The sequence below is a fragment of the Oncorhynchus mykiss genome, chromosome 5, assembly GCF_057628025.1.
Source record: "Oncorhynchus mykiss isolate SJ-2025 chromosome 5, ASM5762802v1, whole genome shotgun sequence".
Taxonomy (NCBI): Eukaryota; Metazoa; Chordata; class Actinopteri; order Salmoniformes; family Salmonidae; genus Oncorhynchus; species Oncorhynchus mykiss.
The window spans coordinates 84,794,015-84,815,729 of record NC_143026.1 but is presented as its reverse complement, the minus strand read 5'-3'; the positions used below and the strand labels follow the sequence as shown (position 1 = coordinate 84,815,729).

Genomic DNA, 21,715 nt, shown 5'->3' with positions numbered 1-21,715 from the left:
GAAGTATCATGCTTGTTAGGCGTCTCTTCTACACCCGATCTGTACACAACATCAGATATTTTCAGATAAACATGTCTTGCTGCTCCTTACACTATATATGTTTTAAAGATTTAATGTAATTAATGAGGACCATGGTCTCAGTAGTTTCATGCAAAGATGAGGTGCTGTGAACTGATTTGGGCATTGAACTGTGTGCACTCACCGTTAGAGGTCACCAGAAACTCATTCTATTATGCATCTTATAAAATAATGCAGGATATTCAACCTAACGGAAATCAGGAAACAATACATTCTAGAAATCAGGAAACAATCAATTCTACTGAAAACAAAAAATAAGTGAGAAGTAGGCATTGGTCTGAAGCTGAAAAGTAAAGGCAATTCACATGCACCACAATGCCCACTCTACCAAGGTTTTCCAGCAAACAGCTTTGACCTACTACAGCAGTAATATTGGTATATTGTACTTTAAACAATGTGTATGCAGGTTGCTTAGTATTCTAACCTTCTCAAACAGCCTAATTCATACTCATAAAGGAGGTGCTCCCACAACAATGTGATTTGTATTGCACACAAGTTAAAGTATTGTATTCTTCACACACCACACTAATCCCATGCCACTACCTTTAAAGGCTTTTAAAAAAATGTATGAAAGCAAGCTTTGTGTAAATAACACATACACATGCTTTTGGCATAAATAAAATATACTGTACATTAAAATGATGCCTGTAAATGGCACCAGCAGATATAGTTTGCCAAGCCAACTGTACATTTGACAGTGGACAGTATAAACTATATTGAACAAAAATATAATTGCAACATGCAACAATTTAAAAGATTTTACTGAGTTACAGTTCATTTAAGGAAATCAGTTCATTGGAATAAATTCACTAAGCCCGAATCTATTGATTTCACATGACTGGGCAGGGGAGCAGCCATGGGTGGGCCTGGGAAGCCAGGCCCAGAGTATCAGAAGGAATTTTTCCCAAACAAAAAGGCTTCATTACAGACATAAATACTCCTAGGTTTTATCAGCTGTCCAGGTGGCTGGTCTCAGATGATGGATATGGAGGTCCTGGGCTGGCGTGGTTACACGTGGTCTGCGGTTGAGAGGCTGGTTGGACGTACTGCCAAATTCTCTAAAATTAAATTGGAGACGGCTTATGGTAGAGAAATTACCATTAAATTAACTGTCAACAGTCTGGTGGACATTCCTGCAGTCAGCATGCCAGTTGCACGCTCCCTCAGAACTTGAGACATACAGTGGGGAGAACAAGTATTTGATACACTGCCGATTTTCCTACTTACAAAGCATGTAGAGGTCTATAATTGTTATCATAGGTACACTTCAACTGTGAGAGATGGAATCTAAAACAAAATCCAGAAAATAACATTGTAGGATTTTCAAGTAATTAATTTGCATTTCATTGCATGACATAAGTATTTGATACATCAGAAAAGCAGAACTTAATATTTGGTACAGAAACCTTTGTTTGCAATTACAGAGATCATACATTTCCTGTAGTTCTTGACCAGGTTTGCACACACTGCAGCAGGGATTTTGGCCCACTCCTCCATACAGACCTTCTCCAGATCCTTCAGGTTTCTGGGCTGTCACTGGGCAATACGGACTTTCAGCCCCCTCCAAAGATTTTTTATCATTATTATTTATTATTATTTATTTTTATCTCGCGATACATGACCCCATCCATCCTCCTCTCAATACGGTGCAGTCGTCCTGTCCCCATTGCAGAAAAGCATCCCCAAAGAATGATGTTTCCACCTCCATGCTTCACGGTTGGGATGGTGTTCTAGGGGTTGTACTCATCCTTCTTCTTCCTCCAAACACGGCGAGTGGAGTTTAGACCAAAAAGCTCTATTTTTGTCTCATCAGACCACATGACGTTCTCCCATTCCTCCTCTGGATCATCCAGATGGTAATTGGCAAACTTCAGACGGATCTGGACATGCGGTGGCTTGAGCAGGGGGACCTTGCGTGCGCTGCAGGATTTTAATTCATGACGGCGTAGTGTGTTACTAATGGTTCTCTTTGAGACTGTGGTCCCAGCTCTCTTCAGGTCATTGACCACGTCCTGCCGTGTAGTTCTGGGCTGATCCCTCACCTTCCTCATGATCATTGATGCCCCACGAGGTGAGATCTTGCATAGATCCCCAGACCGAGGGTGATTGACCGTTATCTTGAACTTCTTCCATTTTCTAATAATTGCGCCAACAGTTGTTGCCTTCTCACCAAGCTGCTTGCCTATTGTCCTGTAGCCCATCCCAGCCTTGTGCAGGTCTACAATTTTATCCCCAATGTCCTTACACAGCTCTCTGGTCTTGGCCATTGTGGAGAGGTTGGAGTCTGTTTGATTGAGTGTGTGGACAGGTGCCTTTTATACAGGTAACGAGTTCAAACAGGTGCAGTTAATACAGGTAATGAGTGGAGAACAGGAGGGATTCTTAAAGAAAAACTAACAGGTCTGTGAGAGCCAGAATTCTTACTGGTTGGTAGGTGATCAAATACTTATGTTATGCAATAAAATGCAAATTAATTACTAAAAACCATACAATGTGATTTTCTGGATTTTTGTTTTAGATTCCGTCTCTCACAGTTGAAGTGTACCTATATTTTAAAAAATACAGACCTCTACACGCTTTGTAGGTAGGAAAACCTGCAAAATTGGCAGTGTATCAAATACTTGTTCTCCCCACTGTATGTGGCATTGTGTTGTGTGAAAAAACTGCATGTTTTAGAGTGGGTTTTTATTGTCCCCAGCACAAGGAGCAGCTGTGTAATGATCATGCTGTTTAATCAGCTTCTTGATATACTACACCTGTCAGGTGGATGGATTATCTTGGCAAAGGAGAAATGCTCAATAACAGGGATGTCATTTTTTTGGGAGAAATAAGCTTTCTGAGCATATGGAACATTTCTGGGATATTTTATTTCAGCTCATGAAGCGTGGGACCAACACTTTACATGTTGCATTTATATTTTTGTACAGTATATATACAGTGCCTTCGGAAAGGTTTCAGACCCCTTGACTTTGTCACACATTTTGTTACGTTACAGCCTTCTTCTGCAATTGATTAAATAAATAAAAGTCTCAGCAATCTACACACAATAACACATAATGACAAAGCATATCCTTGCTTCAGGGCCTGAGCTACAGGCAAGTTAGATTTGGGTATGTCATTTTAGGCGAAAATTGAAAGAAAATATGTAACCTCAAGAGGTTTTTAAACAAATCTAAATACAGTATATTTGAGATTCTTCATAGCCACCTTTTGCCTTGATGACAGCTTTGCACACTCTTGACATTCTCTCAAAGAGCTCCATTAGGTAGTCACCTGGAATGCATTTCAAGATGTGCAGATGTGCCTTCTTAAAAGACAATCTGTGGAATTTCTTTCCTTCTTAATGCGTTTGAGCCAATCATTTATGTTGTGACAAGGTAGGGGGGTGCACAGAAAATAGCCCTATTTGGTAAAATATCAAGTCCATATTATGGCAAGAACAGCTCAAATAAGCAAAGAGAAACAACAATCCATCATTACTTTAAGACATGAAGATCAGTCAATACGTAACATTTCAAGAACTTTGCAGTCGCAAAAACCATCAAGCGCTATGATGAAACTGGCTCTCATGAGGACCGCCACAGGAAAGGAAGACCCAGAGTTACTTCTGCTGCAGAGGTTAAGTTCATTAGAATTACCAGCCTCAGAAATTGCAGCCCAAATAAATGCTTCACAGAGTTCAAGTAACAGACACATCTCAACATTAAATCTTCAGAGGACACTGTAAATCAGGCTCTCATGGTCGAATTTCTGCAAAGAAATCCCTACTAAAGGACACAAATAAGCAGAAGAGAATTGCTTGGGCCAAGAAACATGAGCAATTGACATTATACTGTTGGAAATTTGTCCTTTGGTCTGGAGGCCAAATTGGAGATTTTTGGTTTTTGGTTGTGAGACGCGGTGAGGGTGAACGGATGATCTCCACGTGTATTTCCCACTGTAAAGCATGGAGCAGGAGGTGTTATGGTGTGGGGGTGCTTTGCTGGTGATGCTGTCTGTGATTTATTTACTTAACCAGCATGGCTACCACAGCATTCCTCAGCGATACGCCATCCCATCTGGTTGGGCTTAGTGGGACTATCATTTGTTCTTCAACAGGACAATGACCCAACACACCTCCAGGCTGTGTAAGGGCTATTTTACCAAGAAGGAGAGTGATGGAGTGCTGCATCAGATGACCTGGCCTCCAAAATCCCCTGACCTCAACCAAATTGAGATGGTTTGGGATGAGTCGGACCACAGAGTGAAGGAAAAGCAGCCAACAAGTGCCCAGCGTTTGTGGGAACTCCTTCAAGACTGGAAAAGCATTTGTTATGGGACTGACACCAGGCGGTGTCAGAGGAAGGCCCTAGAAATTATCAAAGTCCCCAGCCACCCCAGTCATGGACTGTTCTTTCTACTACAGCATGGCAAGTGGCACCAGAGTTCCAAGTCTAGGACAAAAAGGCTTCTCAACAGTTTTTACCCCCAAGCCATAAGACTCCTGAACAGGTAACCGGGCTGTCATTCAGTGGCTATCCACACTACATACATAATTTTCCAGGTTCCCGTGAAATTATTGTAATGGCAGTCCACCAAAACTTACCTGCGAGTTTACTGATTACCAAGTGGTAGTCTGTTTAATTTCATTGTGTATTAAAAACACAATTGAGATCATTGTGAGGGGATTTTACCCGTGGTTAGTAGGGGGCATTGGTCTTCTTGGAAAATGTTGTCAGATAATTATTGTCTATTTGTCTATGCCATCCTTCTGTGTGCCCACAACACTATACTCTGTGGGGCAATATGGTGCATATGTTGCTGTGTATATGAGAGCATACGGGCAAATTCACTATTCATTTGGGGAAAATTATTATTTTACATAGGTTCTGTTTCATTTGAGCTTCCTCCAAAACCACATTCAATTTATTTCTTGCTGAAGATGTTTTTGTACTTCTTGGTAATTATTTTCAGAAAATTCAACGTTTGTTTGGCTGGTTGGTTAGCCTCAGTCTGTCATACGACCCTGTCCAAGCTCACAGACCCGAGACGCACAACCAAAGTCCAGAATTGGGATAGCTCTAACCTATCCCTGTGCTGTGTCTGAGGTGTGTTAAAATGTAGCTGAGAATTACAAATACCCAGAACATTATTAATCATTCCAAACAAGGTGTGAGGAAATGGTTGCAGCTGAAACTAACTGAAGGAGCTTGGTAAATTTATTATTTCCAGGACTGCATACATCTGTCTCAATCCTAAAGTGAAAAATTAAACTTGAAAATAAACCATTATACAGAAATTTAACACTGTGCTCCTAAGTTTCAGCTTGTATAAATGGTTCTAGACAATTGAGGGTTTGGAATATAGGCAGTGCTGAGGGTTTTGGGGTGTACATAGACAGAAAGAGACTACTTTTTTTTGTCTATGTAGAAAGTGCTTGGAGGTCTATGTAGAAAGTGCTAGTTGAGGGTTTGGTGATCTATAGACTGTGCTATTTGGGGGTTTCTGGTTGATAGACGGTGCTAGTCGAGGGTTTGGAGGTCCTGTCTGGTGAGGGATGTATTCCCGGAGAGAGGTGAACCCCATGCTGAGAGGGATAAAAGTCTCACCACAGTGGGTGCTACATAGACGTTCAGAACAGATCACTGCACTACTCCAACAGGTGAGTCACTAACCATGTTTCAATCCAACCATTTAATGAGGAAGAATTACTTGACGCATGAAGAAAGTCACGACCAGGCTGAAACAGGAAATGTTGGTAAAATTGTAGACATTTTGGTGGAATCTTTTGTCTGTAAAATGTATCATGTGATAAATGGTCGGTGGAAATGCCTTGATGAGCAAATATTGATATAATAACCATCATATCGAATTAAACTTGGCGTCACTCGATATGTTGTGTGGTCCTCCCAGTACGACTCAGGAAAGCATGCAGTGTATTAGGCTAGAGATGAAATAAGTTATGATGAACTTCACAGGGTGGTGAAAGTGCAAGATGATGAGCTTGATGTTCCTTTCCAATAAATATCGAGGGTCTTATTCTGGTGATGCTTTGTTTTTAGTTTGACAAATGAAAAGAATCTGGCTCTTATCCATACAGAATCTCATGTAGACTAGCCAACCCGCACTGTATCTGCGAGCTGTTGGCTAGAGCACACATGCCAAGACCAGAGTGGGCACATTGGATATTTAAAAACTTCCTAGGGCTAGACCCCTTCTCCATTTCCTGTCTGAATGACATGCTCAAAGTAAACTGCCTGTTGCTCAGGCCCTGACGCCAGGATATGCATATAATTGGTACCATTTGAAAGAAAACACTTTGAAGTTTGTATTAATGTTAACATAATGTAGAAGAATATAACAATAGATATGGTAGGAGAAAATCCAAAGAAAAACCAACCAGAATTGTTTTTGAGAGAGACCATCCTCTTAGAATGGCAACTATGAGGTAATTTTGAAAATTAGCTCCCTGGATACAATTCCTTCCACAGGGTGTCAGCAGTCTGTTCAAGGTTCCAAAACTAAGAAATACCAGTTTTAGTACAGGGGCACAGATCAGATCACTATTTGTGAATTATGAAACCTGTGCCGGTGGAAAAATATTTTGATGCGGGGCGCTGTTTTCAAACAATCACATGGTATGCATGGCATTCGCTGTAATAGCTACTGTAAATCGGACAGTGCAGTTAGATTTACAAGAATTTAAGCTTTCAATTGATATAAAATAGTAATATACAGTTGAAGTTGGAAGTTTACAGACACTTAGGTTGGAGTCATTAAAACTTGTTTTTCAACAACTCCACAAATTTCTTGTTAACAAACTATAGTTTTGGCAAGTTGGTTAGGACATCTACTTTGTGCATGACACAAGTAATTTTTCCAACAATTGTTTACAGACAGATTATTTCACTTAATTCACTGTATCACAATTCCAGTGGGTCAGAAGTTTACATACAATAAGTTGACTGTGCCTTTAAACAGCTTGGAATATTCCAGAAAATGATGTCATGGCTTTAGAAGCTTCTGATAAGCTAATTGACATCATTTGAGTCAATTGGAGGTGTACCTGTGGAATTATTTCAATGCCTACCTTCAACTCAGTTCCTCTTTGCCTGACATCATGGGAAAATAAAAATAAATCAGCCAAGAAATTGTAGACCTCCACAAGTCTGGTTCATCCTTGGGAGCAATTTCCAAATGCCTGAAGCCACCACGTTCATCTGTACAAATGATAGTACCAAAATTAAACACCATGGGACCACGCAGTCATCATACCGCTCAGGAAGGAGACGCGCTCTGTCTCCTAGAGATGAACATACTTTTGTGAGAAGTGCAAATCAATTCCAGAACAACAGCAAAGGACCTTGTGAAGATGCTTGAGGATACCGGTACAAAAGTATATATATATTCACGGTAAAACGAGGCCTATATCGACATAACCTGAAAGGCCGTCTGCAAAGAAGAAGCCACTCCTCCAGAACCACCATTAAAAAAAGCCAGACTACGGTTTGCAACTGCACATGGGGAAAATGATCGTACTTTTTGGAGAAATGTCGTCTGGTCTGTTTAAACAACAATAGAACTGTTTGGCAATAATTACCATTATGTTTGGAGGAAAAAGGGGGATGCTTGCAAGCTGAAGACCACCATCCCAACTGTGAAGCACGGGGGTGGCAGCATCATGTTGTGGGAGTGCTTTGCAGCAGGAGGGAGTGGTGCACTTCACCAAATAGATGGCATCATGAGGAAGGACAATTATGTGGATATATTGAAGCAACATCTCAAGACATCAGTCAGGAAGTTAAAGCTTGGTCGCGAATGGGTCTTCCAAGTGGACATTGACCCCAAGCATACTTCCAAAGTTGTGGCAAAATGGCTTAAGGACAACAAAGTCAAGGTATTGGAGTGGCCATCACAAAGCCCTGACCTCAATCCCATAGAAAATTTGTGGGCAGAACTGAAAAAGCGTATGTGAGCAAAAGAGGCCTACAAATCTGACTTAGTTACACCAGCTCTGTCAGGAGGAATGGGCCAAAATTCAACCAACTTATTGTGGGAAGCTTGTGGAAGGCTATCTGAAATGCTTGACCGAAATTAAACAATTTTAAAGCCATCGCACGCCATCGTGCATAAATGTATTTTGTCCCCCCACACCAAACGAGATCAGGTTAAAATATCAAAACAAACTCTGAACCAATTACATTAATTTGGGGACAGGTCGAAAAGCATTAAACATTTATGGCAATTTAGCAAGCTTGCTTTTGCTAGCTAATTTGCCCTGGGATATAAACATTAAGTTGTTATTTTACGTGAAATGCACAAGGTCCTCTACTCCGACAATTAATCCACACATAAAACGGTCAACCGAATCGTTTCTAGTCAACTCTCCTCCTTCCAGGCTTTTTCTTCTCTTGACTTTATATTGTGATTGGCAACTCATATATTAGGTGTATTACAGCCACTGACCTCATTCGTCTTTCAGTCACCCATGTGGGTATAACCAATGAGGAGATGGCACGTGGGTACCTGCTTCTATAAACCAATGAGGAGATGGGAGAGGCAGGCCTTGCAACGCAATCTGCGTCACAAATAGAACTGACTTCTAGTTTAGCCCTTGGCAACGCAGACGCTTGCTGGCGTGAGAAAGCAGTGTGGGTGCAATAATTTAATAATATAGATTACTGAATGTATTTTTCAACGCTCGCACACGCAACGCGAACAGTGTAGTCAGCCTGTAACTGACCTAAGACGAGTTTTTACTAGGATTAAATGTCAGGAATTGTGAAAAACTGAGTTTAAATGTATTTGGCAAAGGTGTATGTAAACTTCCGACTTCATCTTCATATATGTGTGTGTGTTTTAATATCCATCATTTTTATGATTGATTATTTATGTGAATTCCACAGTTCCACTGGAAGTTTTCCTGCTGGGGGAAAAAAAGGTTTTAATGCAACAGTTTTGTGACAACCATCAGAGTTGAAAATGTGATTGAAACCTATTAATACTTTTTTTTCATTACTTGGGAATTTAACCACAAGTATTTTTTTTTTTGCACTGTCTTCACGTGCATACTTATTTATTTTCTTGAGAAATATTTGTTTTAGGCATTCAATTCTTCACATTTTGCAATGGTGAGAAGAGAACGTGTTGCTATTGGACTGTATAACACATCATGCAATTCAATTCATTTTGCCATAGGGAAGAGAACCAACTGGCAGTTTTCTAACCGTTTTGAAATGACTTATGTCATATTAATGACATCTGCGTGAGAGAGAATAGTAATTCAAACTCTCAACAGTAAGTTGAGACCCCAACTGAGTTTTGTTGGGGGCTCCCTAGCAGCCAGGGACCCTAGGCGATTGCCTATGTTGCTTATGCCTGGGTCCGGCCCTGCACACACCATAAATATCTATATTTTTTATTCAGGTTATCAAACCAGGATGTGGGTTTTAATTTCTATTAAATGTTAGCTTTCTCCAAAATGATTACACTGCATATAACGTGTTGAAGGATAGATTTAGTCATGTCATACTGATGCATCACTGTAATGATCACGCTGTTTAATCCACTTCTTGACATGTGTCAAATGGATGGATTATCTTGGCAAAGGAAAAATGCTCAGAAACCGGGATGTAAAGAAATTTGTGCACAATTTGAGAGAAGCTTTATGTGTGTATGGACATTTCAGCCCATGAAACATGGGACCAACCCATTACATGTTGCGTTTATATTTTTGTTCCATGTAGATAAGTCCCCTTTCTGTCTTCTCTACAGGGAGAGCAGAAACCATTCAAGGAAGTTATTGACATTAGCTCAGGTGATTCACACAGGACCGGGATAAAACCAATCTCCTTTGTGCGACAGGTGTGGTCTCTATCTTTCTGTCTCACTCCCCCACTCGCTCTTCTGCCCTCTCTTTCGCTCACTCACGCTCACTCATCTCTGCTCTCGCTGTGGATCTGTCTATGACCAAGTATATTGCAGTCTCTGTCTTCAGCTCTGTGTCTGTGTGCTGTCTGTCAGGTCCTGTCGGTCTGTCTGTACCCTGAGCTCCTGCATGATGACACACTTCCTGTGGACGTCAGGCAGAGAGCCCAGAGGCTGCTGGGAGAGTGTGATGGGGGCAGTGTGGGTAAGTTGGTTGTTTATGCGTCATACTCATCTCATCACTTAGGCAGTGAATACAGCAGTAGGCCTACTTATGGTATGTTTGGTTTAAATGATGTTAAAGGGTATATTTGTTTTAGTGATTGATCTGGTTGGTTGATTGATTCATTAATTGGCTGTTTTGTAATAGGTTCATACACAGACTCCTGTGGTCTGCCTCCTGTTCAGCGCAGCGTTGCAGAGTTCATCACTGGTCGAGACGGAGGAGTGCCTTCCTATCCCCACAACATCTTCATCTCTGCTGGCTCACAGACAGCTCTGAAAGTAAGAATATAACAACGCCAGATCTTCACTCTAAACTGTACGACCACACCAACCAGATGTCCACTGTAGACTTCTATTTTCAATAGAGATATTGGTAAGATTTTACAGCCTGCAGGTATAATGCACTATGATGCAGTTGTAATGCATAGTAAGATTTGTGATGAGCATTTATGCCGCCCTTATTATTCCCCCTCCTCCACACAACCCTTCTACAGGTGATGCTAAAGCTGTTGGTGAGAGGGAAGGGTGTGTCCCAAACGGGTGTGTTGACCCCCCAGCCCTACCCCCACACCCTGCCCATGCTGCTGGAGGAGGTAGGGGCTGTCCTGGTGCCTTACCAGCTGAGTGAAGAGCAGGGCTGGGCCCTGGAGCCAGGGGAGCTGCACCGAGCCCTCACCGCCTCTAGAGAGCACTGCAGGCCCAGAGCGCTCTACATCAGCAACCCTGGTATCCCCACTGGTCTGTAGTCAAGTTCGGATGTCATTGTGTGCAATGCTTTAAATTGATTTTATTAAAATATAAGCTATTAAATTGACTTAGTAGTTTGAAGTTTAACAAAGTCTTGAGTCCATAGGCCTTTCTATAGATCCCATTTTAATCGTAGCATGCTGGGCTCTAGCCTTTTGGGGGCCTTAAGTGAGATTCAGTTGACATCGGAGGGAAAAATTTGTTAATTTCCTGTAGTTCACACATTTTGCTCTGCTGCTTACACATTTATGCAGTTTTAAAGCATGTTTTCAGCAGTTCTACAAATTTTGCCATGAGGCGGGGATAGGTTTTTGCAATTTTATAACAAATTTCATGCAATTCTACTCATTTTGCAATGGGGTAGAAATACAGTGCCTTGCGAAAGTATTCGGCCCCCTTGAACTTTGCGACCTTTTGCCACATTTCAGGCTTCAAACATAAAGATATAAAACTGTATTCTTTAGTGAAGAATCAACAACAAGTGGGACACAATCATGAAGTGGAACGACATTTATTGGATATTTCAAACTTTTTTAACAAATCAAAAACTGAAAAATTGGGCGTGCAAAATTATTCAGCCCCTTTACTTTCAGTGCAGCAAACTCTCTCCAGAAGTTCAGTGAGGATCTCTGAATGATCCAATGTTGATCTAAATGACTAATGATGATAAATACAATCCATCTGTGTGTAATCAAGTCTCCGTATAAATGCACCTGCACTGTGATAGTCTCAGAGGTCCGTTAAAAGCGCAGAGAGCATCATGAAGAACAAGGAACACACCAGGCAGGTCCGAGATACTGTTGTGAAGAAGTTTAAAGCCGGATTTGGATACAAAAAGATTTCCCAAGCTTTAAACATCCCAAGGAGCACTGTGCAAGTGATAATATTGAAATGGAAGGAGTATCAGACCACTGCAAATCTACCAAGACCTGGCCGTCCCTCTAAACTTTCAGCTCATACAAGGAGAAGACTGATGAGAGATTCAGCCAAGAGGCCCATGATCACTCTGGATGAACTGCAGAGATCTACAGCTGAGGTGGGAGACTCTGTCCATAGGACAACAATCAGTCGTATATTGCACAAATCTGGCCTTTATGGAAGAGTGGCAAGAAGAAAGCCATTTCTTAAAGATATCCATAAAAAGTGTCGTTTAAAGTTTGCCACAAGCCACCTGGGAGACACACCAAACATGTGGAAGAAGGTGCTCTGGTCAGATGAAACCAAAATTGAACTTTTTGGCAACAATGCAAAACGTTATGTTTGGTGTAAAAGCAACACAGCTGAACACACCATCCCCACTGTCAAACATGGTGGTGGCAGCATCATGGTTTGGGCCTGCTTTTCTTCAGCAGGGACAGGGAAGATGGTTAAAATTGATGGGAAGTTGGATGGAGCCAAATACAGGACCATTCTGGAAGAAAACCTGATGGAGTCTGCAAAAGACCTGAGACTGGGACAGAGATTTGTCTTCCAACAAGACAATGATCCAAAACATAAAGCAAAATCTACAATGGAATGGTTCAAAAATAAACATATCCAGGTGTTAGAATGGCCAAGTCAAAGTCCAGACCTGAATCCAATCGAGAATCTGTGGAAAGAACTGAAAACTGCTGTTCACAAATGCTCTCCATCCAACCTCACTGAGCTCGAGCTGTTTTGCAAGGAGGAATGGGAAATAATGTCAGTCTCTCGATGTGCAAAACTGATAGAGACATACCCCAAGCGACTTACAGCTGTAATCGCAGCAAAAGGTGGCGCTACAAAGTATTAACTTAAGGGGGCTGAATAATTTTGCACGCCCAATTTTTCAGTTTTTGATTTGTTAAAAAAGTTTTAAATATCCAATAAATGTCGTTCCACTTCATGATTGTGTCCCACTTGTTGTTGATTCTTCACAAAAAAATACAGTTTTATATCTTCATGTTTGAAGCCTGAAATGTGGCAAAAGGTCGCAAAGTTCAAGGGGGCCGAATACTTTCGCAAAGCACTGTATATATTTTTGTCATTCTAAAGCTAATTTCCTGCAATTCTATACGTTTTGACATGACTTAAACCATGATATCTGAGTGAGAGTGCCTAACAAAATAAATGGGGGGGCCCCCTGTAGGTCAGGGCCCTGACTATTCTAACTCTCAACAGTAAGCGGCCAGGGTCCCTAAGCAACCACTTATGGCACTTATGCCTCGAGCCGGCCCTGGTATTGTGTGATAGCTAGGTGTTTTCTTTGGCAACATGCCCATGAAAGTTTCCTGTGACATTTTATCTTTAAGATAATATTATCACTATCTCACCATACTGTCATTTTCCCTCCCTAACAGGTCATGTACAGAGCAGGAAATCTATAGAATGGGTGATTCAGTTTGCTGCAGAAGAGAGGCTCTTCCTATTGGTCAATGAGGTGATATTGATAATTATTGGAGATCAGGGGGTCATTTATAACCGTTGCGTAAATTGCACACTAAGTATCTGCATGCGCCATTTCTGAAAGGACTGCACAAGTACAAACATATTGAGAATTATTAACTTGGTGCATGCCATACATATGCATTTTTCCCGTTATAAATCAGACCTGTCCTGAAACTGTGGCTCATTAATGAGCACTAAAATGCTGATCATTCACCTTTCAGGATAACAATAACGCCATTATTTGTTGTATACTTTGGAAGTATTCAAATTCAGTTTTCTAAAGGCAATAGCAAACTTGATCAAATAGCCTACATTTATTTGGAGGTGATGGAAGAATGTTCAACGTTTTCAGTGACACTTGCTGTAGGCCTTGGCTATCTAACAGACAAAAAGTTTATGAAAGACAACCACAATTGCAAATTGCTATGGACCTGTAAACAGACCGTTTGAATTTAATAGGGTCTAGTGTTATGCGTTGACTTTTTATCCAACTTTTGCTGCAGTGGGGAATCCTACAACATTGTCTACTTATAGTGGCAGCCTACACACAGATCAACTGTCTGTTCACCTGTTAAATTCTACTGTATGTTATAAACCACGCTTCCTTTCTGATGCATAGAGCAACATACTTGAAATAATAACGTATCTAATAGGCCCAATTAAATCAGAGAGGTGCATGGCAATTTGTGTAGGCTAAGGCTACTTCGGGAATATGAACCCACCATTGCCAGAAAAGGTGAATAATTTATTCTGCAATGGTTATGAAAATATGTATTATGTCTATAAATGCAATATTGTTTACTGGAGAAATTTGAAATGACAGTATTCAGACGTGATCTACCTTTAATAAACTGCACTCCGGAATAGATGACATAGAGAAAAGTACTTGAAATAGCTTATCTATTTGCTACTGTGAAGGGGGTCCAATTAAACGAGAGATGGGACGAATATTATCCTTGTTGTAGGCCTGTGCTACCTCGTGAGTTTGAAACCATCACAGAAAGGGTGATGAATTTATTATGCAATGATCATGGAAATGAAATAAATAGTAGCCTGGGAAATACAGCAGATGCCCTTTTCTAATTATTTTAAAATGCAAATATAAACTAAATAGATTTTCTCTCTTCTCACTAACGGCAAATGATTGCATCTTGTTATTAACCTGTATATTCTTATAAGTGTGTCCATAACAGGCTATTCCCCATTTTCACAAAATACCAATCTACTTGCCTGCTTTCAATGCTTTACTTCCACCACTATAAACTGTGTGTATACATGGTATGAAGTTTGCAGGATGGTGAGCACATGGTCACATCAAGTTTTATAAATGCCAGTTTTTGTGTGAACTGGCACCAACTAGTTTTGGGGTCTTTTTTGTATTTACAGTTTATAAATGAGGTCCTGGGGGGGTAGGCTGTGGGTGCAGGTTACACAGGGTGTCCAAATATCAGAACTACACTTTTGGTTTGGTAGTGCATGAAAATAACACCCGGTAGGTCTACTTTACAGTTGCCTGAACACCTGTAACACATTAGGATGAGCAGTGGGAGAGAATTGGCTTTTCTCTATGTCACTGTCTCTCACTTTTGCAACCTTCATCTCTTTACTTGTCCTTCCTGCTCTGTCTAGGTGTATCAGGACTGTGTGTATGGGGAGGGCATGGAGTTTATGTCCTATAAGAGGGTCCTGTTTGAAATGGGTCAGCAGTACTCTGAGATGGTAGAACTGGCCTCCTTTCACTCCATATCCAATGGCATCATGGGAGAGTGAGTCTTGCAGTAGATCCACTTCATCCACATATTATAGTTGGCCATGTCACCAATGTCTGGAGATGATTTATTAAATGAAAAACCAAAATGTTTACAAATTAAAGGCAAATGCTTAGACCTAATGATTTAAAATCATTGTAGCTTTTCTGCCCTGTTAAACTGCTGTGTCCCCTATGTGCCCTATGCCCTTCGCTTCCTGTTCCCCCTGGCTGTGTGTAGGTGTGGGCTGCGTGCGGGGTACATGGAGCTGGTGAATGTGGACCCAGCAGTGATGGTGTTTGCTAAGACCCTCCTGTGTACTGACATCAGTGCCCCCGTCACAGGACAGATCGCCCTAGAAATAATGGTTAACCCTCCAAGACCTGGAGACCCCTCCCATAGCAAGTATACACAGGTACTTATGAGTAAGCTATTCCTGCATTAGTCACAGTAGTCTCCAAAAATTCTTAGTCTCATATTAACTCAAATGTTAAAAAGGAGGTAATCATTACACATGTTCAGTATTGTATATTAGCTGTGTTAAGGTGTGATGTGTTAGTTACTGCTCTCTCTGTCTCCACCAAAGGAGATTCTGACCAATCGGATCACCCTGGCCCAGAATGCTCAGCGGGCTTGGGAGTTTCTGATTGGTCTTCCGGGGGTGAGCTGTCAGCCAGTGACGGGAGGTCTTTTTATCTACCCCCGTCTGAACCTTCCCCCTGAGGCAGTGGAACAGGCCAGGGTGGGCACACCGACTTCCACTATACCCCTCTATAGCACCAATACACTGCCGACCTACACATGACAACAGTAAAACTAATATTGCAGTACTAACCTGCAGGTTGTCAAATTATGTTAGGTTAGCTGTTTTTTATCAAGTGTCACATTCATCATTGGTTACAGGTAGTAGTCTTCATCTACTTCTTTTTTTTTTCTCCGCTTCCTCTGTCTGTAGTCTGACGGACTGGAGGCAGACGTGCTATACAGTCAGAGCCTACTCGATGAGGAGGGGGTGTGTGTGGGAGCAGGGTGTGAGCATGGGCAGAGAGAGGACAAATACCACATCAGGTAATTGTGAGTGTGTGCAGAGGCACATGGGCACACAGAGGCACACAGGGGCACATGCCCCCTCAGATATGTTTTGTTAAACAATAGTGCTCAGCATAAGCAGCATGGCTACCACAGCATTCTGTAGCGATACACCATCCCATCTGGGTTGAACTTAGTGGGACTATCATTTGTTTTTCAACAGGGCAATGACCCAACATACCTCCAGGCTGTGTAAGCCATAAAATGGACTTGGTCTTTTACCAAATAGGGCTATCTTCTGTATACCACCCCTACCTTGTCACAACACAACTGATTGGCTCAGCATATATATTCAAGCATATATATCCCATCTCAATTGGGTTGAGTCTGAGTGATTGTGGAGCCAAGATCATCTGACGCAGCATTCCATCACTCCTTGGTCAAATAGCCTTTACACAGCCTGGAGGTGTGTTGGGTCACTGTCCTGTTGAAAAATAAATGATAGTCCCACTAAGGTCAAACCAGATGGGATGGTGTATCGCTGCAGAATTCTGTGATAGTCATGCTGCTTAAGTGTGCCTTGAATTATAAATAAATCACTGAAAGTGTCACAAGCAAAGCACCATCACACCTTCTCCATGCTTTACAGTAGGAAACATACATGCAGAGACCATCCGTTCACCTACTCTGCATCTCACAACACAGCGGTTGGATCCAAAAATCTCATATTTGGACTCATCAGATTTTCACTGGTCTAATGTCCATTGCTTATGTTTCCTGGCCCAAGCAAGTCTTGTCTTATTGGTGTCCTTTAGTAGTGGCTTCTTTGCAGCAATTCAACCATGACGGCCTGATTCAAGCAGGGTTTGAGGTGCAGTTAACACTAATGAACTTATCCTCTGCAGCAGAGGTAACTCTGGGTCTTCCTTTCCTGTGGCCGTCCTCATGAGAGCCAGTTTCATCATAGCGCTTGATGGTTTTTGTGAATGCACTTGAAGAAACTTTCAAAGTTCTTAAATGTCCGGATTGACTGACCTTCATGTCTTAAAGTAATGATTGACTCATTTCTCTTTGCTTATTTGAGCTGTTCTTGCCATAATATGGGCTTGGTCTTTTACCAAATAGGGCTATCTTCTTTATACCACCCTACCTTGTCACAACACAACTGATTGGCTCAATCTGTAATGAACACAAGGGGAGACGGAGCTGGTTTCAAGTGCAGGGCGCAGCAGGTGTTTATTGCAAAGGACCACAGGAGGAGGCAGGTAGCTGGGTCCAGGGGTAGGCAGAAGGTTATATACAGGAGGAGGCAGGTAGCAGGGTCTAGGGGCAGGCAGAAGGTCATACACAGGAGGAGGCAGGTAGCAGGGTCCAGGGGCAGGCAGAAGGTCATACACAGGAGGAGGCAGGTAGCAGGGTCCAGTGGCAGGCAGAAGGTTATATACAGGAGGAGGCAGGTAGCAGGGTCTAGGGGCAGGCAGAAGGTCATACACAGGAGGAGGCAGGTAGCAGGGTCCAGGGGCAGGCAGAAGGTCATACACAGGAGGAGGCAGGTAGCAGGGTCCAGGGGCAGGCAGAAGGTTATTTACAGGAGGAGGCAGGTAGCAGGGTCTAGGGGCAGGCAGAAGGTCATACACAGGAGGAGGCAGGTAGCAGGGTCCAGTGGCAGGCAGAAGGTCATACACAGGAGGAGGCAGGTAGCAGGGTCCAGTGGCAGGCAGAAGGTCATACACAGGAGGAGGCAGGTAGCAGGGTCCAGGGGCAGGCAGAAGGTCATACACAGGAGGAGGCAGGTAGCAGGGTCCAGTGGCAGGCAGAAGGTCATACACAGGAGGAGGCAGGTAGCAGGGTCCAGGGGCAGGCAGAAGGTCATACACAGGAGGAGGCAGGTAGCAGGGTCCAGGGGTAGGCAGAAGGTTATATACAGGAGGAGGCAGGTAGCAAGGTCTAGGGGCAGGCAGAAGGTCATACACAGGAGGAGGCAGGTAGCAGGGTCCAGTGGCAGGCAGAAGGTCATACACAGGAGGAGGCAGGTAGCAGGGTCCAGTGGCAGGCAGAAGGTCATACACAGGAGGAGGCAGGTAGCAGGGTCCAGTGGCAGGCAGAAGGTCATACACAGGAGGAGGCAGGTAGCAGGGTCCAGGGGTAGGCAGAAGGTTATATACAGGAGGAGGCAGGTAGCACGGTCTAGGGGCAGGCAGAAGGTCATACACAGGAGGAGGCAGGTAGCATGGTCCAGTGGCAGGCAGAAGGTCATACACAGGAGGAGGCAGGTAGCAGGGTCCAGGGGCAGGCAGAAGGTCATACACAGGAGGAGGCAGGTAGCAGGGTCCAGGGGCAGGCAGAAGGTCATACACAGGAGGAGGCAGGTAGCAGGGTCCAGGGGCAGGCAGAAGGTCATACACAGGAGGAGGCAGGTAGCTGGGTCCAGGTGTAGGCAGAAGGTTATATACAGGAGGAGGCAGGTAGCAGGGTCTAGGGGCAGGCAGAAGGTCATACACAGGAGGAGGCAGGTAGCAGGGTCCAGGGGCAGGCAGAAGGTCATACACAGGAGGAGGCAGGTAGCAGGGTCCAGTGGCAGGCAGAAGGTCATACACAGGAGGAGGCAGGTAGCAGGGTCCAGGGGCAGGCAGAAGGTCATACACAGGAGGAGGCAGGTAGCAGGGTCCAGGGGCAGGCAGAAGGTCATACACAGGAGGAGGCAGGTAGCTGGGTCCAGGGGTAGGCAGAAGGTTATATACAGGAGGAGGCAGGTAGCAGGGTCTAGGGGCAGGCAGAAGGTCATACACAGGAGGAGGCAGGTAGCAGGGTCCAGGGGCAGGCAGAAGGTCATACACAGGGGGTCCAAAAGGTCCAAAAGGGCAACAGTACAGGCAGGGAAAAAGCTAGTAACGTAGTCCCGGTGATCAGGCAATAGGTAGATAACAGGAAATCCAATAAAGTATAGGCAAAAGGCACCGTTAGTTTTTGCCTGCCTGCCTCACTATGACACATGGGAGGAGTAAACACAGCACTCCAAAAGTGTCACATTACAAACAATACCTCACAATGACGCGGTGCAAAAAAACGGAACTAAATAGTGTGTGATAATGACATACAGGTGTGTGAACAGGTGATTAGAATTCAAGTGATTGGGATCTGGAGAGTGAGCTGCGTTCAGTGGATCGATGTGTTTGAGGAGACGTTACACAATCAGTGTAGAAAATAGCAAAAATAAAGAAACCCTTGAATGAGTAGGTTTGTCCAAACTTTTGACTGGTACTGCATATTTTTCTCTGTAATCCTACTTGCCACCTAGTAATTGTATGAAGTTGTCTTTAGCTAGCCCAAATAGGTTCCCAACCTCATAACTAGCTACAAAGACACTTGAGGCTGTCAATAAAGTTAGACAGCTTGTATAACTATCTTAATTGTCATTCCTGCTGGCAAGGTTGGTAGACTTTAGAAAAGCAAGCAATTTCTAAATGTACTGAATAAGACTCAGTCCTTTCATTCTTTACCTAGATTTTAGGTTTAGTTTCTTTAAAAAAACAAAATACAGAGAGCACAAGAGCTATGCTTAGATATACAGAAAAATAAACGTATTCTTTCATTTATTTTTTTACATATAATTAAGCTTAATGATTTTGTTTGAAAAACGCAAAAAAAGTTATGGACATGGGGGCCTACGATTTGCCCTCTCAGATTTTTGTGGTGCATGACACCCCTGAGTGTGTGAGATTAGTACATTAAAATGTTTGTTTGTGCGTCATCGCTCCCAGACTGTGCGTGCTGACCCCCTCTGCCACTCTAGAGAAGGTCCTGGCATGCCTCGGCTCGTTCCACCTGCACTTCCTGGACCAGTTCTCCCAGCATGCTTAGGGACCGAGAGCCACAGTCTGCCACAGACATCTCCAGGACAGGGAGCTGGACGTTCTGAACACATTCTACTGGACATCTACCAAAGAGAGAGAGACGAAGGCCCTATAAATTATTGATCATGGGGAACCTCTGAGTAAACAAATGTAATAGGTCTGGACTCTATTTCGCACAAAGTAAAAAATTGTCACACAGCTTAGTTAATTTTTTGATTTGTTATATTATTTTCACTGCATCAGGGATATCATACACAGATGTTTCTGCTTTACAGCCTTCAGGTTGTGTGTAGGTGCCTCTGAGTAGCAAAAAGCAGGTTGGTGATTATTGTCATGAGTCTTGCCCTGAAGGTAAAACTGAGCGTTTTCCGCTAGAAGGGACAGCTGCAAAGTCGATATTGTCTGTATCACAAAATTATATTTTTAAATCTTAATTTAAGGATAGGGTTACGCATTAGTTAGCAGTGTGGTTAAGGTTAGGTTTAACATCTGATTTTAGGACTTTGTGGATGTGCCAGCTAGTGACTGCTGTGCCAGCTGGTGACCACTCCGCAGAGCTGATTCCAGGGCAAAACTTATGACAATAAATATTAACCTGCTAACAAAACAGTAACTGTGTAAGAACTAAATTCCTTGACATTTTGTGTTTGAGGTTCACATGCATGATATGCATGTGACCTTACATTTAACATTAGATTATGAATGCAAAGACAGGATCGACAGCCATTGGAAATAAAAAAAAACACATTATGCTGTGTCAGAAGAATAATTCCACCTTAGGATGTAGAGAATATAGCTAATCAGAAGAGAACCAGTGTGCTCTCCCAGAAGCTTGGATGGTGCGTAAAATCTGCATATTCAGACAAATAAAAATGTGGAATGGGTCCTCACTCTAAAATATGTTGCTTAAAGCTTACTTCATTATTCAATTATAATTATTGTCACTACATCAGGGATAGCACACACATACGTTTTGGCTTTACAGCCATCTTCAGTGTGTAGGTATAATAACAAGACCACATCAATCAACACAGTTACGTGAGTATGATTGCCATTTTATATCAGAAAACGTAGAATGGAAATGTTTACTATTTTCAGAACATAAATGGCTAGCATATTTTTGTTCACTGTAGAAATTACAACCCAACAACTTCTCCAACTCGGTTGAGGCGCAGAATATGGAAAGATACTGGAGGGATACACTTCTCTGCCTCCACAAGGCAAGCGTGAAAGTGCAGATACTCTGAATTAAATTCTGACACTTGAAAAGTTCACTGCCTGTAACTACAGTGTTTCAGCCAGAACAACTTTAATGTCTTCAGCCAGCTCTCCTACAAAATATGAAGAACATATTGGTCTTATGTGTCAGTGCATTCATCCAACGCTTTCGTTTAAAAAAAATCAGACTGCGCCTTTGTTTTTACCTGTGTGGTATTAATGAATTTGCACTTTTTCCCCACTAAGCTACAATCCCAACACACCACATACAAAAACCCATGCCACACCCTGGCCTGACCAAATACAGTGCCTTGCGAAAGTATTCGGCCCCCTTGAACTTTGCGACCTTTTGCCACATTTCAAGCTTCAAACATAAAGATATAAAACTGTATTTTTTTGTGAAGAATCAACAACAAGTGGGACACAAGCATGAAGTGGAACGACATTTATTGGATATTTCAAACTTTTTTAACAAATCAAAAACTGAAAAATTGGGCGTGCACA

The 21,715-nt window shown here is 42.6% G+C and overlaps 1 protein-coding gene across 2 annotated transcripts; it reads left to right on the top strand.

Moving 5' to 3' along the window:
- Nucleotides 1–5,358: 5,358 nt before the first annotated feature.
- Nucleotides 5,359–20,891, top strand: LOC110524681 (alanine aminotransferase 2). Of its 2 annotated transcripts, XM_021604537.3 has the most exons (11): nucleotides 5,359–5,719; nucleotides 9,832–9,921; nucleotides 10,081–10,189; nucleotides 10,355–10,488; nucleotides 10,704–10,947; nucleotides 13,275–13,354; nucleotides 14,992–15,128; nucleotides 15,351–15,525; nucleotides 15,697–15,852; nucleotides 16,066–16,178; nucleotides 19,901–20,891. In XM_021604537.3, the coding sequence occupies exons 1-11, from the start codon at nucleotides 5,615–5,617 to the stop codon at nucleotides 19,998–20,000; spliced, it is 1,443 nt and encodes a 480-aa protein (XP_021460212.3). In that variant the 5' UTR covers nucleotides 5,359–5,614; the 3' UTR covers nucleotides 20,001–20,891. The 2 variants fall into 2 exon arrangements, with proteins under 2 accessions (XP_021460212.3, XP_036834463.2); XM_036978568.2 differs by lacking the exon at nucleotides 9,832–9,921 and having other exon boundaries at nucleotides 5,409–5,719.
- The last annotated feature ends 824 nt before the right edge of the window (nucleotides 20,892–21,715 follow it).

Coding starts and splice junctions, on each gene's coding strand:
- LOC110524681 (XM_021604537.3), top strand. CDS start 5,615: ATGTATTCCCGGAGAGAGGTGAACCCCATGCTGAGAGGGATAAAAGTC. Junction 10,948..13,274: donor CAACCCTGGTATCCCCACTG/GTCTGTAGTCAA, acceptor CCTCCCTAACAG/GTCATGTACAGAGCAGGAAA. Junction 15,526..15,696: donor CCCATAGCAAGTATACACAG/GTACTTATGAGT, acceptor TCTCCACCAAAG/GAGATTCTGACCAATCGGAT.